A 17,506-nucleotide genomic window follows, 5' to 3' on the forward strand; every position below is an offset into this window, starting at 1 on the left:
AAGAGAGGGGAATCGGGTCGGATTAGGATCCTCGGTCGAGGTAGGGAGTCACGAAGGTTGAAGAAGAATTTTAAAAATATTCCTTTTTAAGTTTACATAGAAAAATTTAATTTTTTAAAATTGAAGAAAAATTTAATTTATATGAAAAACATTTTCTAAAAACTCTTAGCGAAACATGTTTTCCTTCATCCCAAAACACACACCCTAAAGTAATACTCCCTAGCCTATCATTTACGGGACAGTCTACCCTTTTAAAATATTCATTTTTTAATTTCTATTAAAATAATTTATCGTCGTATATATTTTACTATCAAAAGTTTTTCTTTTAAATAAAATACGTTGTCAAGTAAAAGGGATCCACTGATGGCACGGAGGGAATACTTTGAACATGCCCTAGATTCATGACTGTTAGTCACAGAAGATTTCAGGAAGGGCGCAAGTCCGAGTCGCCGCTCCCGTTAAGTTTCTTCCCCTCTGCTTATTGTAATTTTGACGCAATGTTCAACCTTACTGGTAAACATCGGTGTTTTGCTGAACGAAATTCATCAATAATTTTCTCGCAATGTCACCGATCAATGACCACCAGTAAAAGAGTTCAAGACAGAAGCAAGAAGAAACGGGTACATGACCTTGAAATCGTCACAGAAAAACACAAAATACTCTCCAAAATCCTGTTACTATTTGAAGTCCTCAAAAAGGAGCCTCAACGAGTCATATCTATTAGGGAACTTGATCGTTACCGAACCCAAATTAACCTCCCTAAACCCCATAAAATCTCCGGTTTTTTACGGAAATCTCCTAAGCTTTTTGAACTCTATAAGGATCATAGAGGGGTTTTATGGGTTGGTATGACAAAGGAAGCTGAAGGCTTAGTAGAAGAAGAGGAGGTTATTATTGAAAAACATAGTGATAAAGCTGCAGAGGTTGTTACTAGGATGCTCATGATGTCGGTGGATAAGCGTCTTGCTTTAGATAAAATTGTTCATTTCAGAAGAGATTTGGGGTTGCCAATGGATTTTAGGAACCATTGGGTGCGGAGGTTTCCTGATCACTTTCGAGTTGTGAAGCCGTATAAGCCTTATGACGAAAGTGAGTATTTAGAGCTTGTGAATTGGAGATCAAGTTGGGCTATGACGGAGTTGGAAAGAAAGGCGTTGGCGGTAATGCAGGCGCCGGATGATCACGTAGCTGGTGTTCTTTCATTGTCTTTCCCCATGAAATTCCCTCCTAATTATAAACAAGTGTTGTCTAGATATAAGGGGAAGATAGAGGGTTTTCAGAAGCGGGAATACTTGTCACCTTATGCAGATGCCAGGGAGTTAAAGGCTGGAACATTGGAGTTCAATAAGAGGGCAGTTGCAGTAATGCACGAGCTGCTGAGTTTTACGATAGGAAAGAGGTTGGTGACGGATTACTTAACGCATTTTAGGAAGGAGTTTGTAATGCCTCAGAAGCTGATGAGACTGTTGCTTAAACATTTTGGGATCTTTTATGTTTCAGAAAGGGGTAAAAGGTTTCATGTATTTCTCAATAGTGCTTATGAAGATTCTGAATTGATCGAGAAACACCCTCTTATTGTTTGGAGGGAAAAGGTTCTTAGTTTAGTTGGTTACAGAAAGAAGAAGGACACAATGGATCCTCTTACAGATTTGAAGGAATTAGAGTACAATGATACGTTTGAGAGCGAGTCAGAAGATGAAAGTGTTCAAGTGGATAATAACAAGCAGACCATAGGTAGTTTGGAGGGTGATTTTCCGGAAAATGAATCCGAGATGGAGATAGACGAAGTTTGTAGTGCATACAGGGAATGAGAAGTTAACTATTGCATACTAGCGTGAAGAATCTTGAGGTCGGGGATCTTCTTTAATCGCATATTGTAGTCAGAATTGATCCTAATTGACATGTGCTTATCCGCACATTCATTGATTGCATAGAGTAGCAGATGTTCTTGGTTTACTCCTAAATTTGCTAATTCTTTCAAGATTTACTTAATGAGTTTGCTAGCCTAGACTTCAAAAGTCATCATCTTAAACCCTCCTTTTTTCTTTTGAAATGGTAACATTTTTGTATTTAAGTCAACGGGGCCTGTTATGGCCAAAGTTACAAGGAATGAAATCTAAGTAAAAGCTACAGAAAAGTCTGTTAGATATAGAGACTCTAGGAACTGTATGAGGGTCTCTGTGTCACTTATATACTCTTGTTTACACCAAAAATGCAAAAGCAGAACGCAATTAAGCTTTATCTTCTGGATGGTCTTGCTTTTGTTCTCAAAACATCTTGAATTCCTTTCCTTCCAGATAGTCCACCATATGCAGCCTGGAATCATACTCCAACTGTTTTTTTGAGCTTTTATTCCTCCTTTCCTACTCCAACTAGATAGCCCAGGATCATGCAAAACCCTTTTGCTTTTTTGCATAAAATATAAGTCGGGTCTTTAACTCAATGCACTGAAAGGTCATGGTGCACTTTGCCGCCTTGTAATTTTACCATACGAGAGTCATGGTTATGGAGCACCGGAGAGTGTAATGCAAGTACGCTGGAAGACTGATAGGTGGCTCCAAAAGCATTGTGTATATACTTCAGATGTCAAGGCAGATCTTAGTACGTGCAAGGACAATGCAGAAGGGACTGTAGATTTACAAAGCAGACCTGCTGGAGGTGCTCAGGAGCTTGCGAATTTGGATGATGACAAATTTCACTCTTATCAGAAGGTCTTTATTGTGGTAAATTCCTACTTCATGAAAATATCTTCATACATTCTAGAATTTCTCATATCAAGACCACACTTTACTGGACAAATGGCCTTGGTTCTTCCACTCTTTTTAATTGGTCTATTGGAAAATGAAGTGACTAGTTACTGTCTTTTATTTAAGTTTTCCTTCTATTTCGCAGGTTTTGCTTTCAGTTGCATCTAGATCAGTTAGTCCTGTGTTTTGAGCTGGGTGGTACTCTACTCTTTATTAATGAGTTAACCTGCACAGTGCATGTTGAAAGTTTCATCGTTATATTGTTCTTATGATCATGCTAACCACTTATACTCTTGGTTTATTAGACATTTGTAGAGTTAATGATAGTGGGAGTGGTTTGAATGTAAAATCCTTCCCTGCTGAATACAACTCTGCATATGTACCTATTCTACTAAAGTTCTACTCCATAAAATTTTTTCACCTGTGTGACTACTGACAAGGAATGAAGCATTATTACACCGTTCTCTCTCTTTTCTTGCTTTTATTCAGGGGGCGAGGAAGGGTGGTTGTCGTGGGATGTTGAGTGGACTTGCCTCTGCTGCTTTTTGTTGAATATTGATGTTCCGGAACTAATTTTAAGGATAAACCATGTCTCTATCTTGTGCTGAAGTGAATTCTTTTACTTTTCCATCTGCAACTTGGAGATTTGGGTGTTTGTTTTGTAAATGCTGGCTTAAACAGGTACATAGAACAACTTGTTGCAAGTGCTGAGGCTGCAGTGGAAGAAGTTATACGCCGTGGAGTAAGTTTCTTCTTCTTCTCGCTGAACATATGTTGTTGCATGGAACTTTGAAATTACGGCCAAGTTTTTTGGTCCTTTGTTTGTAGGTGTCCGATCCAAACAAAATTGCTGTTGGCGGTCATTCCTATTGGGCATTCATGACAGCAAACCTCCTAGCACATGCACCTCATCTTTTCAGTTGTGGAATTGCTATTTCTGGTGCTTATAACAGAACACTAACACCTTTTGGATTCCAGGTCGTCCTCCCAATTCCTGTGTAAGGTCAACCAGTCTAAAGTCCTTATGATTTGGTGGTTATCTCTGCATTCTACGAGGATTTAGCTTATTCACTTGCATTGCTAAGTTCTTGATTTTCCAGAATGAGGAGAGAACACTTTGGGAGGCGACCCATACGTATGTTGAGATGAGCCCCTTTATGTCGGCCAATAAGAATAAGAAGCCTATCTTGCTTATCCATGGGGAGGAGGACAACAATCCAGGAACCTTGACCATGCAGGTAAAATGACGGTCCTCTTATTCCTCTTTCAGCAGCCTATATCAAGATTGCCATCTTTTCCTTGAATGTTGCTCCTGTAAACTAGAGTGGGCAAGATAAAAGATGTTCTTGGTTTATTCTGTACATTTGTTGGTTCTTCCCGGATTAATTTAATGAGTTTGCTAGCCTCGACTCAAAAGTCCTAATCGTAAATAACTTTTTTCTTTTTGCATAGATTATACAGTCAGACAGTTTCTTCAATGCACTGAAAGGTCATGGTGCACTTTGTCGCCTTGTAATTCTACCATATAAGAGTCACGATTATTCGGCGCGGGAGAGTATAATGCATGTACTCTGGGAGACGGATAGGTGGCTCCAAAAGCATTGTGTCTATTCTTCAGATGTCAAGGTAGATGTTAGAACGAATTGTAGAAGTCTTTTGGTTTTTTGGGTGTAAACAGGATTTGGTAGGGATGTAGACATTTAGTAGTCTAGTAGATTTAGTTGATTTTATAGGAAGCTTGTAGAAAATACCCTTTTGGGGTGTGCCCACCACTCTGTGGGATGTAAGTTTCCAATTCATCATTTGTTGGATGATGAATCTTTTGGTGTGAATACAATGTTACCTTTATCCAAAAAAAAAGAACTTTGTTCTTCTAATTTAGTCAAGTTGATTGATTGTTTGCCTGAATAAGGTTTAATGTCTGGATTCCCCACTCATTTGGAGAATTTCTATTCCAAGTTGGGCGCTTTTGTTTTAGCATGGATAAATGCAGTTTCATTATATTTAATGAAAGTATGTTGGTCATTGAATGACCAAAACACTATTTCTTGTAGCATTTTGGATAGCTGTTTTTTAAAATCTCATCACCCTCTCTTTTCTCAAATTTCTCATCTTTATTTCTTGAACTATAGATTTCAAGATTGCAGGTGATGTGATGATTCAAAGGCACCACTACATAGGATAACACTTTTAGATGGAAGCGTGATAAGGATGGCAAGTTCTCTGTTGGTAGAATCAATCTATAGGTAAGAGGTATCCAGGATGCCTGAGAACAAACTAGGTCCTTGGGGGCATGTATGGGGAAGTATGGCTCCTACTAAAGCTAAGTGCTTTGCTTGCTTGGCTAGTAATCAGGAAAGCTTGCCTCACTCATGAGATTCTACAGAACAAGGGATTGTCAATTGTGTCCAGATGCATGCTTTGCAGTGAGGCTAGAGAGACAAATAACCATCTGTTTCTCCACTATAAAGTCACTTCTCAGCTTTGGACTCTGTTCCTCAGTTTAACAGAGACCAAAGGGTCAATGCCAGAACACACAGTAAACTTGTTGGGTTGCTGGATTAGGAGAGGAGGAAGCAAGACGCAGAAGAAGTGGTGTAGAATAATCCCACTGTATCTGGTGGACTTTCTGGAGGGAGAGGAGCGGAAGAATCTTTGATTCTACAGCATTCAGAAAATAGGGAGTTGCATTGCTACTTTCTACCTTTGATGCATAGAACATTGTACAGAACACTAATTAATCTCTTGTCCAGCATACCTTAATGCTGTGGAATACAACATTACCAGTTGCAATTTAACAAAAAGAAGCTACTTGGAGATGAAGCCAGGAGTACCTGGTAAGTATTTTCCGCAAATCACTGTGCTTCTTTAATGCCATGGTCTCATGGGTGACTATACTGCGTTCTGCTTTTCACAGTTGCAATTTAGATGTGTAAAGCCATTGTTCATTAATTAAAGAGAGTTCATATTGGATTTGATAAACATCTTTGTACTGTGTACAATGATTACTAATTGTCAATTCTGAGTCGATGCATCTCTAGGTTCTGATTTCAGTCTTTAACTTTTTATGTTGTGTTCTTATTTGGAGTCGACTTTGCCATTTGTTTCTTGGAAAGTAATACAGTTGGCACTCAAATTAAAGTTTCATGGCATATATGGAAGTGTGTAATGACTCCAGCGGTAAGATTAAAAGGAAATTGCAGAACATTAAAATTGAAGAGGTGACAGGGAAAAAAGAAACCGATAAAACTGGTATTTAAATGTTTCTTGTTGAGCTTGTACAATATTATAATAATGTACATTTGAAAGAATAATCCTTTATTTTATAAATTGTACTTGAAAGAAGAAGGGTTAATCTCTATGAGGTTTAAGTTCAATTTCCAGCAGATATAAAACCACTAGATGATGTGTTCCCATTTGTTCTAGACTTGATGGACAAAGTCACTTAATTGAAGATTGCTTAGTACTCTATACTTTGGTCGAAGATTGCTTGTTACTCAATGAATTGTTCAAATTTGGAAGGAAAAACTGCCAAGGAACTACAAATGTCTTTAACACAGGTGAGATCATGTGCAAGAAGAGAGTACATAAGAGCAGATTTTACTAATTAAGCAAGAACAATGTCAGTGTTCAATCTACTATACCTGAGTAGAATAACCGTAGTATGTTTGCGAGCAATGCTTCACAGTTGGAACTCATAAGATGATACCAACATAAAAAATTATTCAATGTGTTTTCCCAGCAATAATAAGACATAAATTAACAGAATAATGCCACCTGCAGGCACACATCTACTACCATTTAGTCACTAATAATGGTCAGGAACCTAGATACAGAAACAGCATATATGTTACAAGAGGATTATCAAAAGACAGATTAAGCAAATAGTCACATATTGGAAAGAGAAATCTTCTGGTATTTTTTTCTTTTTTTTCAGAAAAGAACCTATTAAAGGAGAAATAATAAACTTTTAACAGAGACACGAGTTTGCCTGCTGAATGGCACACTTAAAACAGATGAAATCAAATTCATTCTAGCCTGTCCAAGCAGGTCAATAAAAATAAAAAACTTCATAGTCAAACATGGAGTGGATGAATAGACACAGAAATACTTGGTTTATGAAACTTATTCTTTTAGACATAATAAAATTATGCCCATGTTTAACTGAAGATCCAAATCACAGGAAATGATCCTTGAGAAATTATTCTTCAGCAACTACGCTTATTTCACCCTTCTCCAGCAAGTCATAAAATGACCGAACTTTTCTTTGCTCATTCCAGTGGTGCATCTTCCAGACACTTCCAGCAGCCAAACCAAGTACACTTGCAATAACTATTTCCTTGACAACACTAGGCCCTTTCAATGTGGCATGTGCAATCCTATGGCCGGCCATTTGATTCCGGATGTAGCAAGCTTCTGCAAAAACACCGCACGGGAAAACAATGATTACACTTGCGCACATTAACTTACGGATACAAAATCAACAAAACCACTAAATGGTCCCAAAGGGAGCATGAGAGTTAGAAGCAAGTTGTGCGCAACCATGAAGCAAGATAAATGAAGCAACTATATTGAAACAAAAAATTAACAACTTGAAGAATGACAGACTCAGAGAGTTGCCCAAAACATTGAGTTGATGACAATTAACTATGTGGACTTTTCTACAAGTAATTAAACTGAGGAAACAATAATGTAACACGAGACAACAGGACCTCAGCTAGGAATGGAGGTAAACTGAGTCCCACCAAAAGTTTGGGGGTCCAGTGCTATGCTAGCCATTGTTCCAACAGCACAGAGCAGTGCAAGTAGTCACTGCTAACCACACTAATTATACTGGAAATAGTACTATCACAGTTCAAGAATTAGGTGAATAGGTTATAGGTTTGTTCTGATTATCTACTCATACAAATCATACTTGGTCAACCAACACTGCACCTCCCTGAGCAGTCCATTCATTCGCTGGACCTTAATACCTTATAATTGCACTAACATTAAATTTGAATTGACCAACAACAACATACCCAATGTATTCCCACATAGTGGGGTCTGGGGTAAATTTGAATTGACCATAACTTGCAATTTTGCCATGATATCATTCATTCTTCCCCTTCCTATTACCCTCCATCATCCCTGAATTTCATCACTTCACCTCTACTTACTCTAACCCAAAATATCCTCTTCTCAACCCATGAAGAAAATACTCTTCTGAATCCATCCTTGCACTTCTACCCCATAAAGCAATAAATTCCTTCCACTTGGCTATGTCTTGTCTGTCAACAAATTGCATGTGTATTTGTAATTAACACATGATGTACTGTATGGAATACTGAACTGTCAAATTTCATCACATGGGCATACTACCCCCTGCCCCTCCAAAACCACATGTCATGTTGAACTGAGAATCAACACCTACTTCTCTTCTATCCCTATTCCTAACAGTCACTAGGGTGTGCTATTTCCAAAAGTGATTCTTGAGTCTTTTATCCAATGAAAAGTGAAACAAATTTTTCCATGTTTGCTACAAGTGATTCTTTTGAAATTAGGCCTAATGACACATATTTTATACAACACCACCGCCTACTTTGAAACCCCACAAACAACTACCAAAGATTTTGGAGATATTGCAGAATCCCATCCACTAATTCGAAAATAGTCTCCACAAATACAAAAACAATCTGCCCTAGATGATGAAACACAGAAGAGAAGGAAGAAAACAATGAAGGAGATCAAAGAAGGAACCAAAATTTGGTATTTTGTAATCTGAAAAGCAGGTGTCTTATAATATTTTGGATGTCCTAATATTTGTCCCCAAATTTTTAGTAATTCCAATCATCCTCAAATCACCTAATTATCTTCGATCGGGTCAATGTCACTCTTTAGAAAGGAAAAAAACTTTTGTGGTCTTTATCCCCAAATGTTCTTTAGTCACTCGCACACATCCAACTGTCTTACGCTTTTATACCATTCTCTTTCTGTATGTGTGTTTGTGAAGAAGGAGGAGGGGAAAGACCACAAATCCTGAGTTAAAGAGAGAAGTTAACCACATCCAAGGAAATTAAATAATTTGAGATTGAAACATAATTTTAAAAAACGTATTATAAAAATATAAAAAGACCCACCACCCACTTTCAAACCATTTCAAATTTTCTCCTGAGGGAACATGGCACAATGCGCAATTATTGCGTTCAAGAAAACTCCTCTGCTTTCTTTTTTTTCGGTTGTTTTTGCAGAACATCCCATGTACAGAATAACCTTCTGGCACAAGCAGGATATTTAGTTCAAACTAGTAAGTTGTTAAGCAACTATAAACAAACTGAGAGTTTGTTTAAACAACTTCAAAAGTAGTTTGAGTTCTTTTAATAACTGTTTAACAACCTACAAGTTGCTTGAGAAAATTTAACCAAAAGGATCCCGTTAATCTTGTAAAAATAAAGGTAGCCTCAAATTAAGTGTTTTGGGCCATGCTTTGAATTATTATAATTTTGGGAGTAAATATCAAATATCCAAAATTTTACTATTTATGTTTTTACCGTGAATATTTTGTGGAGAAAATGTGCATTAAAATCCTGGAGGATTTTTGCAGCAAATCCAACAAATTCTGAAGTTGCCGCCAGACCTACTAAAGTTATTGCAACTTCTTCAATAATTGTTGCGACAAATTTAGTAGTTGTTGCAACTTCAAAATATGTTGCAACAACTATCGAATCTGTTGCAACGGCTATTGAACTTGTTGCCAACTGCTAGTAGAATTTTAAAGTGTAGCTACTGTAGTTGTTATTGTTATGGGGTTTCAAAGGAGGCAAAGGTGGAGGAAGAAGGGGAAAATTGGGAGGTAAGCACTTCGTACAAATAGAAAAACGTTGCGAACTTTTAAAATGTGTCATTAACAATCCCAAAAGAGATATATGTAACAAAGACTTAAAACTTGAGGCACTTTTGTTCAAATAAAAGACTCAGAGGTCCATTTTCATTTAAGGACCCAAGCTGCTTAAACAACATCTTGGTTTTTTGGTTCGGTTCAACCAACCAGTATGTTGTTTAAAATAGGGTGGGGTTCAAATTAGGGGTGTGCATCGGTCGGTTCGGTTCGGTTTTATATATTATCGGTTCGGTTTATTGGTTTTCGGTTTTTAAATATGCTAAACCAATAAGATATTTTTTATCGGTTTTTAGTCCTTAACGGTTCGGTTTTCAATTTAACCGATAAGAAAATACTCATAAAATAGAAATAGTATTAACTAACATGAAAAAAAAAATCGGATCTTAGTTGCAACCAAAAATCGTACATAATGTGTTTTAATTTACAAGCATCTTTAAGTTTGAACTCAATGTTGTTAGGAGAAATTAAGAGTTTGTATATCTGAAATAATAGGTTTGTTAATTGGTAGAAATTAAAGAGAAATTAAGAGAAATATATAATAAGTCATTCATACATATATATATATATATATATATATATATTCTTATTGGACTATCGGTTTACCCAATAAAAAAAAATCAAACCAAACCAATAACTCAATAATTTTTTTTTATAAAACCATTAACAAAACGTTAACCCAATAACAATAAATCAATAACATTTTTATCGGTTCGATTTTTGCACACCCCTAGTTCAAATCTTCAGTTTTCAGTTAATTAGTGCGTACCGACAACAGTATAGTCCCACAAGTGGAGTCGTGGGAGGGTAAAGCGTACGCAGACCTTATCCCTACCTTGTCAAGTAAAGAGGTTGTTTCCAATAGACCCTCGGCTTAACAAAGACAAGTAAGAACAAGAATGTCTTTAAGCTTTTTAAAATTTCAAAAGAGAGAAAAAATCAAGTCTGCAAGCCAACATTCAATTTACATAATCCAACTCAGATTACTTCACATCAACGCAAGCAGAAGCTACCAAAGTAGTTTGAACTCAGCTACAGTATTGATTTATCTCAGTCGATTACGGAGCCCAAGTGACACCTCCCATCTCAAAAAGACAAGTCACAATATGTTTCTTATCAACCAATTTTACATAAGCTTCGAGCAAGTAAAACAACCGTAACCATTCCATATAATAAGAATCTAACATATTCCTAGTAGCAAAATTCCGAAAATTGAAATCAGCAGCTTACAATATGTGCACAGAAAGATAAAACCATAACTTTCTGTTTGGAATTAAGAAAGCTTGAACTTTTTAAAGGTATTACAACGCCAAAAGTTATTGGTGCTGCCACAACGAACAAAGAAAAGCCCGCAGATCTCGTGTCAATAGAAATTCAGCAAATTTTCCATCAATTTTTTTTTTTTTTGAAAAAAAAAAAAACAAGAAAATAGACAATAATATCAGAACCAACCACCACAAATTCACATCTAGGAATCATGAGATTTTACAATCAAATTTTCTTTTGGAAAAAAAAAACAAGAAAATACATTGTAAACAGAACAACCTCCACAAATTCACATTGCAAGAAACCACAACTCCTACTCAATCCAGCCCCAATCAAAACCAAATTCAACAATTTCAAGGGCACAAGGCCAAAGCTTCAATTTTTTTGTAATTGCTGCCAGGAAAAACCCAACAGGAATTCCCATTGTTAGAGATCAACAACAACAACAACAAACCCAGTGTATTCCCACATAGCGGGATCTGGGTGATAAGATGTACGCAGTCCATACCACTACAAAAGAAGAAGTAGAAAGGCTGTCCCACTGTTAGAGATCATGAACTGTTAATTAGTGCATACCGACCGAATCGAAATTAGTTTGGTTCGGTTCAGTTCAATTTTTTTCTAATTTAGTTCGTTTAAGTTCAATTTTTCTAATTTGGTTTCCGGTAATGCGTTTGATAGGATAGGATATTTTTCTATTTGTAAAATAAGCTGCTTCTTTCTATTCAAAATGGGTGATTTTGTGTTTTTTTCAGTAAAAATGGGCCACAAGTGGCTAAGCTGCGTATTCAAGTATATCAACTAATGGTAAGATCTCTAGTCACATAGGATGGTAAGATTGCTACGAGCTACATTAAATTTCCAAATGAACTTTAAAATTTCACCTAATAACTATATATAGGAACAAAAGGAGCAAGGGCGTATCAACTAATTTTGTAAACGATGTTTCTGTAACCACATTTCAACTAAACCCAAAACCTATCCTCAACATAACTTCTATATCCAGTATCTCATCAAATGCATGAGAGCCAAAAGAGAACCTTTTACAGATCATAAGAAATTGAGAATATCGCAGAACTTAGTTTCTTAGTTTACTGATGAACGGCTTTTGCATTATCATCACAAAAGATTGATGGACCACCTTATAGAAGCAACTACGGAAGCAAAGATCTTTTCAACTACACAAGTGAATCGCTAGGAAACAACACTGTCGGTCTGTAAGGTATAATAAAAATTTCAATTTTTTGGTTAACTGTAGAAGCGAGACCCTAAAACCAAGAACCAAACCAAATACCAAATTGATTTGGCTCGGCCTCCCCTAGTTTAAGAAATGTGATATTTTTGGTTTACATATTTCCTTTCTGGGTAATTTTGAATTTATATCTACAGGCCTTTGTATAAACTAAAAAACTTTTGAAGTTTTATCTTTAAACCACTAATCCAAAAAAAATTCCCTTTACGCAAGGTTTAAAACATGAATCCATTGTTCTAAAAAAAGACTCAAAGATCTCTTTTTAACTGAAGGACCCCTGTTTGTTTGGTTTCGATAATTCTTACTAAGTAGAAAGCACACATATATAGATGCTAGCTAAGTATAGATAAGCCAAAAACCTCACAAAAATGCAACTTTCTTCCAAGTTTATCCCAACCAAACATGGAATAAGCTCATCTTAAAATTAATCCTGAAATAAGTTATCCTTATCCCTCATAGCAAACGAACCCTAAGTAGCTAAACATCAACTACGCTGTCTAGATCCTAGTAAAGCTTCTTATTTAACCAACGAAAATACAGCAAAACGATTCAACAATCCAGATTTAAAACTAAGTCTTTTCAAGTCAAACAAAAGAAATAGAATGGCTCTCTCTGGATCTAAGTTATCGAAACAAAATACAGCAAAAATCTATCAGATCTGTGAAAAAAATATACAATTTTTTTTCATCGCAAATCAGATAAGTTGATCCTATATAACTTTTCCGAATAAAATAGCAAAATTGTAAAACTAATATACAACGATTCTAAAGAAATAATTGAGAAATATCGAATATTAAAGGTAGGGTTTTTACCTGAGAGGAAAGAGCTCGGATGATTGTGAATGAAATGGAGCCCTTTTCAATTGCTATTACTATTGGTATAACTTGCTAATATTTTATTTGCTGCTTTTTTAGACGAAGTGATGGTCACAGGGGACCATTTTTGAGTTTCGAGTATCTAGGATTATTGGACAGAATGGGCCAATCCGCGATAAAATCGTAGCCCAATATTTTTTCTTTTTTTTTGGGTGAACAGAGGAACTTATATTATAAAGGCGTCACAGATACTGGGAGTTGTTACATTGTGGCAGTGCCACTTTACAAACAGTGGCAGCAGTAGTAGTTGCTCTGCTAGAGCTAGCATTTACATCCTGATAACTAATAGCAGTAGTATTATACAACAGCTGGTTGGTAGCAGGCACTCGAACAATCCGACGTAATAATTCTCCATTCCTATCAGCTCGCAAAATATCCAAAATGGATGATGGAGGATCCCACATTAACTTAGTACTACTAGTAGTAGATATATATGCTCTCGCCAGTGCGTCTGCCATCTTATTTTGTTCCCTGTAAATGTGAGTCAGTGATGGATCATCTAAATTACGCATCAGGGACCTGCAATCAGAAAGCAAATTTGAAATTTCGTCAGGCAAGCAATTTAGCAGAGATACAAGTTGATGGCAATCCACATTTATCTGCAAATGAACGTAATGAAATTGAACAACTAATTCTAATCCTGTGCGTAATGCATGAAGTTCCGCTTCTAAAGGGCTGATTGCGCAGATCGTTCTGGCATATCCTAGCAGTCAATCACCCATAGAATTCCTAAAAACGCCGGTTGTAGATGCCAACTTCGTTGCACTGTCGAACGTAGCATCCTTGTTAAGCATTACCGAGTTTTGGGAAGGGGGCTGCCATTTAAGATACATTGTTATAGGTTGCCTAGTGGGATTAAATTTTTCAGCCATAAGCCAGAATTCCGTCGCAAACGCTCTAATAGCTACAACAGGGATCTAAAATGCTGCATTCTCAAAGACCCATCGGTTTCGAAATCATCCATAAACTATATCCTAGCATAATTTTGTCTGGGATGCGATGAAGGCACTTATCGAGAATGTTTTTGTTGAAAAAACGTTGTATCCAAGATAAGGCAGGAATAGGGCTCGTGACAAAAGATTGTAAATCTTGAATTTGTCACAAGATACCTAGTTGCTCCCAAACTGGAGTCATAACTTTGCATGCTAGGAAGATGTGGGCGGTGGTTTCCTCGATGAATGAGTTGTAACTTTTACAGTCAGGTGAAGGTATGCAGTTGATATAATGGAGGTATGAAGCGATGGGAAGTCGGTTGTGATTCGGAAGCCAAATAAAGTGGCAAATTTTTTGCGGCAGTTGAAGCTTCCAGACCCAATAAAAGGAGGGAGAGTCTGAGTCCGCAGCTAAATCATCATCCTGACAAATGGCCTTGTAACAAGAACTGATGGTGAAGGGACTTGAGTCAGTTAGGCCCCATCTAAGTCGATCCACCATATTTTTATTATATAAGGGAAAGTGGATAGAGTTAATTTTAGACAGGATATCACGAGGGAGGACAAAAGAAAGACTCGACAGATCCCAAGCGTTTGCAGATCGAAAGCTAGCTATTTTGGCTTGACTTTCGTGCTTCTAAAGTGGTCCTTGGACCAGACTTTGAATCAAAACATTTGGGTCGGGCCTAACCAGGATTCATTAAAAAATCCAATGTGGTCACCACGACCAGGGTACCATTGTAACCCTTGTTGGCATTGGCGCCAGCCTAACATCAGCGTTTTTCAACTGTGAAAAGTGTCTCCACGACGTCCTAGATATTTAGCTCACAAGATACGCGCCTACAAAGAGTTGGAATGAAAAGCACGCCATCCCGATGAGGCCAAAAGAGCCAAGTTTTTGGTCTCAATTCTTTGGATACCTACCCCTCCCGGTCCTTAGGTTTTGTAACAATGTCCCATTTCAGAAGATGTATCTTCTTATGGCTAGTCGTATTCCCCTATGAAAAATTACGTTGGTAAGTTTTCATCTTCTTGATTACATGACTAGGGAGTTTCGTGAGATACATCACATGATTTGGGAGGCTATTCAGGGTAGATTTAATTAAAGTCGTCCTCCCAACAATAGTCAGGAAAGGAGTCTTCCATTTAGCCAAAGGTTCCTAAAGTTGTCCAATAAAAATTGAAAGTCCTGAGTATTTGGTCTGGTAAAAATCGAAAAGCCCACATACTTTTCAAATCTATGTCCTTCAAGGACATTTAACACTGACATGGCCATGCTTTTTTGATCCTCTAAGGTATTATTTGAGAAGAACAACCTCGATTTAGTAAAGTTTATCCATTGGCCAGAAATAGATCCAAAACTATGAAAAATAGATGTAATGGAATTGCAAGAGCTGGTGTCCACTGCCGCATAGAGAATAATGTCATCAGCAAATAATAGATGCGATAATAGGGGAACTCTAGCTGCAATTTTTACAGGGTTCTAAAGGCCATAATCCACAGCTAAATCAATACGCCTAGAGAGACGTTCCATGCAGAGAATGAAAATATAAGGGGAAAGAGGGTCCCCCTGGCGGATTTTGCGTGAAGGACAGAAAAAGGGTGTGGCGGAACCATTCAACAGGATGGAGATTGAAGACGTGGTGATACAGGACATAATTAGGGAAACCACCTTATCGGGGAAATTGAAATGGATGAGTGTATATCGGATGAAGGACCATTCCAACCCGTCAAAAACCTTTTCTAAATCTATCTTGGCCAGTATATAAGATTTCCTACCCTTAGTTTTCTTGAAAAAGTGTAAAATTTCCTGAACAAGGATCGCATTATCCGTCGGTCTTCGATTCTCCAAAAAACTAGACTGAGACAGACTTATGATATCCTGAATAATTGGCTTGATACAATTCACTAAAATCTTACTGATAATCTTATAGGAAGTATTAGCCATACTAATGGGCTTATACTGTGTAATTGAAGTCGGGCTGGGGAATTTGGGGATTAGATAGATGAAAGTTTCATTGATGGCCTCTGGAATACTCCATTTTCTAAAAATATTGAAGCAAAAATCTTCAATAGAAATCTTGAGGACATTCCAGTATTTTTGGTAAAAGAAAGGATGAATACCATCAGGGCCTGGTGCTTTATAAGGCTTAAAAGAGAATATCATAGTATGAATTTCCTGATGTGAGAGAGGCCCTTAGAGCTAATCAGCCTGACAAGGGGAGAGGATATGGGATAGCGCACGACTCACTCGCCTGGTAGAGAGAAGAAAGTCCGATTTGTAGAGGTTATCGTAAAAGGATATCACATGCTCCCGAATTTCTTGACTTCCGAAAATCCAATTACCCACAGAGTCTTGAAGGGATAAGATTTTATTCTTACGCCTTCTGTGGATAGTGGACATAGTAAAAAAAAATTTATTCGCATCCCCTTCATTTAACTAGTGGTTACGAGACTTGAACCTCCAGAATTAGTATTCAGCAGTAAGCAGCGTGTAATGACCCTTCCGGTCGTTTGTGGAATGTTCTCATCTTCTCTGTTTTAGCGCTCTCCGTAGTTGGTACATAATTTATGACTCACGGGATGAGTATTATCAATTCTTGAGGTGTTCGGAAGTTATTGAGTCATTAGTTGAATTATTAAGTTTTAATAAAGTTAAACCCAATCATGATCAATCTTTGATCGAAACGTTATCGGATTAGTGTCGTAGTATTTTTAGTAGGTCCGGAATGTACTTTTAGTCAATGTACATATTTAATGTATTTATATGTCATTCCGAATAAATTTTGAAAAGTTATTAAAGTTTTGAATATTTTCAATAACTAATCTAGTTGGTGGTTAATAAAAATATTATTAATTAAATTTATAGTGGGTCATACTAACCACTCTTATTTTTGATCATATATGAAGTTAGGGTAATATATTATCAAATTAAAAGTTATACATTTAGTTTAGCGGAATAGAGAGAAAGAGCAAGCGGAGGCAGCACAGACGAAAAGAAAAGAAAAAAAAAGGGGAGCGTGCACAGTTGAAATCGACTACTGCAGAGGTTAGTTGCTACTATGAATTGTTTAAGAAAAAAAGCGAGCTGCTAATAACTAAGACAATTGAAAATTTGGACCAAAACAATGGCATGCCAGTGATGGCTATTGGCTAAATGTAGTGATTAATGCCAATGCCAATGATAGGCAGAAAGTCATAAAGGAATAACATTCTAATATATAGAAGAGGCGTGGAAGAGGCGGCGGTCGGCATGCCTGCTTTCTCCATAATTTTATCATATTATTCTTAATTAATTATTATATATTAGTATTAAAAAATAATAATATTTAACAAAAATATAAAATAAATATTTATGACATGTCTGTTTCAACTGCTTCAACCGTAATTTTATTATTTCATCCCTAATTAATTACTATAGATCATTTAAGTATTAAGCCGTGATTTTACTATATCACTTCTAATTAATTATTATATGTCATTTAAGTATTAAAAATTAATAATATTTAACAAAAAATAAAATACACATTTATGACATGTCTGCTTCAGTTGTTTCA

At 36.7% G+C, this 17,506-nt stretch overlaps 2 protein-coding genes across 24 annotated transcripts; one reads left to right on the forward strand and one right to left on the reverse strand.

Moving 5' to 3' along the window:
* Positions 1 to 324: 324 nt before the first annotated feature.
* LOC107840742 (protein WHAT'S THIS FACTOR 1 homolog, chloroplastic) lies at positions 325 to 5,854 on the forward strand. Of its 23 annotated transcripts, none has more exons than XM_047398580.1 (6): positions 325 to 2,723; positions 2,893 to 3,489; positions 3,576 to 3,745; positions 3,848 to 3,985; positions 4,200 to 4,373; positions 4,880 to 5,854. In XM_047398580.1, the coding sequence occupies exon 1, from the start codon at positions 402 to 404 to the stop codon at positions 1,809 to 1,811; it is 1,410 nt and encodes a 469-aa protein (XP_047254536.1). In that variant the 5' UTR covers positions 325 to 401; the 3' UTR covers positions 1,812 to 2,723; positions 2,893 to 3,489; positions 3,576 to 3,745; positions 3,848 to 3,985; positions 4,200 to 4,373; positions 4,880 to 5,854. The 23 variants fall into 23 exon arrangements, with proteins under 23 accessions (XP_047254536.1, XP_047254575.1, XP_047254572.1 ...); XM_047398619.1 differs by having other exon boundaries at positions 3,429 to 3,489; positions 3,576 to 3,750; positions 4,895 to 5,854; XM_047398616.1 differs by lacking the exon at positions 4,880 to 5,854 and having other exon boundaries at positions 2,893 to 2,942; positions 3,237 to 3,489; positions 4,200 to 4,624.
* A 788-nt stretch (positions 5,855 to 6,642) lies between these two features.
* Positions 6,643 to 13,157, reverse strand: LOC107840737 (cytochrome c oxidase subunit 5C-2). The gene is made up of 2 exons (XM_016684629.1): positions 12,955 to 13,157; positions 6,643 to 7,163 (listed from the first exon to the last, which is right to left on the reverse strand). The coding sequence occupies exon 2, from the start codon at positions 7,138 to 7,140 to the stop codon at positions 6,949 to 6,951; it is 192 nt and encodes a 63-aa protein (XP_016540115.1). The 5' UTR covers positions 7,141 to 7,163; positions 12,955 to 13,157; the 3' UTR covers positions 6,643 to 6,948.
* Between the last annotated feature and the right edge of the window lie 4,349 nt (positions 13,158 to 17,506).

This window comes from Capsicum annuum, chromosome 1 (genome assembly GCF_002878395.1).
Source record: "Capsicum annuum cultivar UCD-10X-F1 chromosome 1, UCD10Xv1.1, whole genome shotgun sequence".
In the NCBI taxonomy this organism is placed as follows: Eukaryota; Viridiplantae; Streptophyta; class Magnoliopsida; order Solanales; family Solanaceae; genus Capsicum; species Capsicum annuum.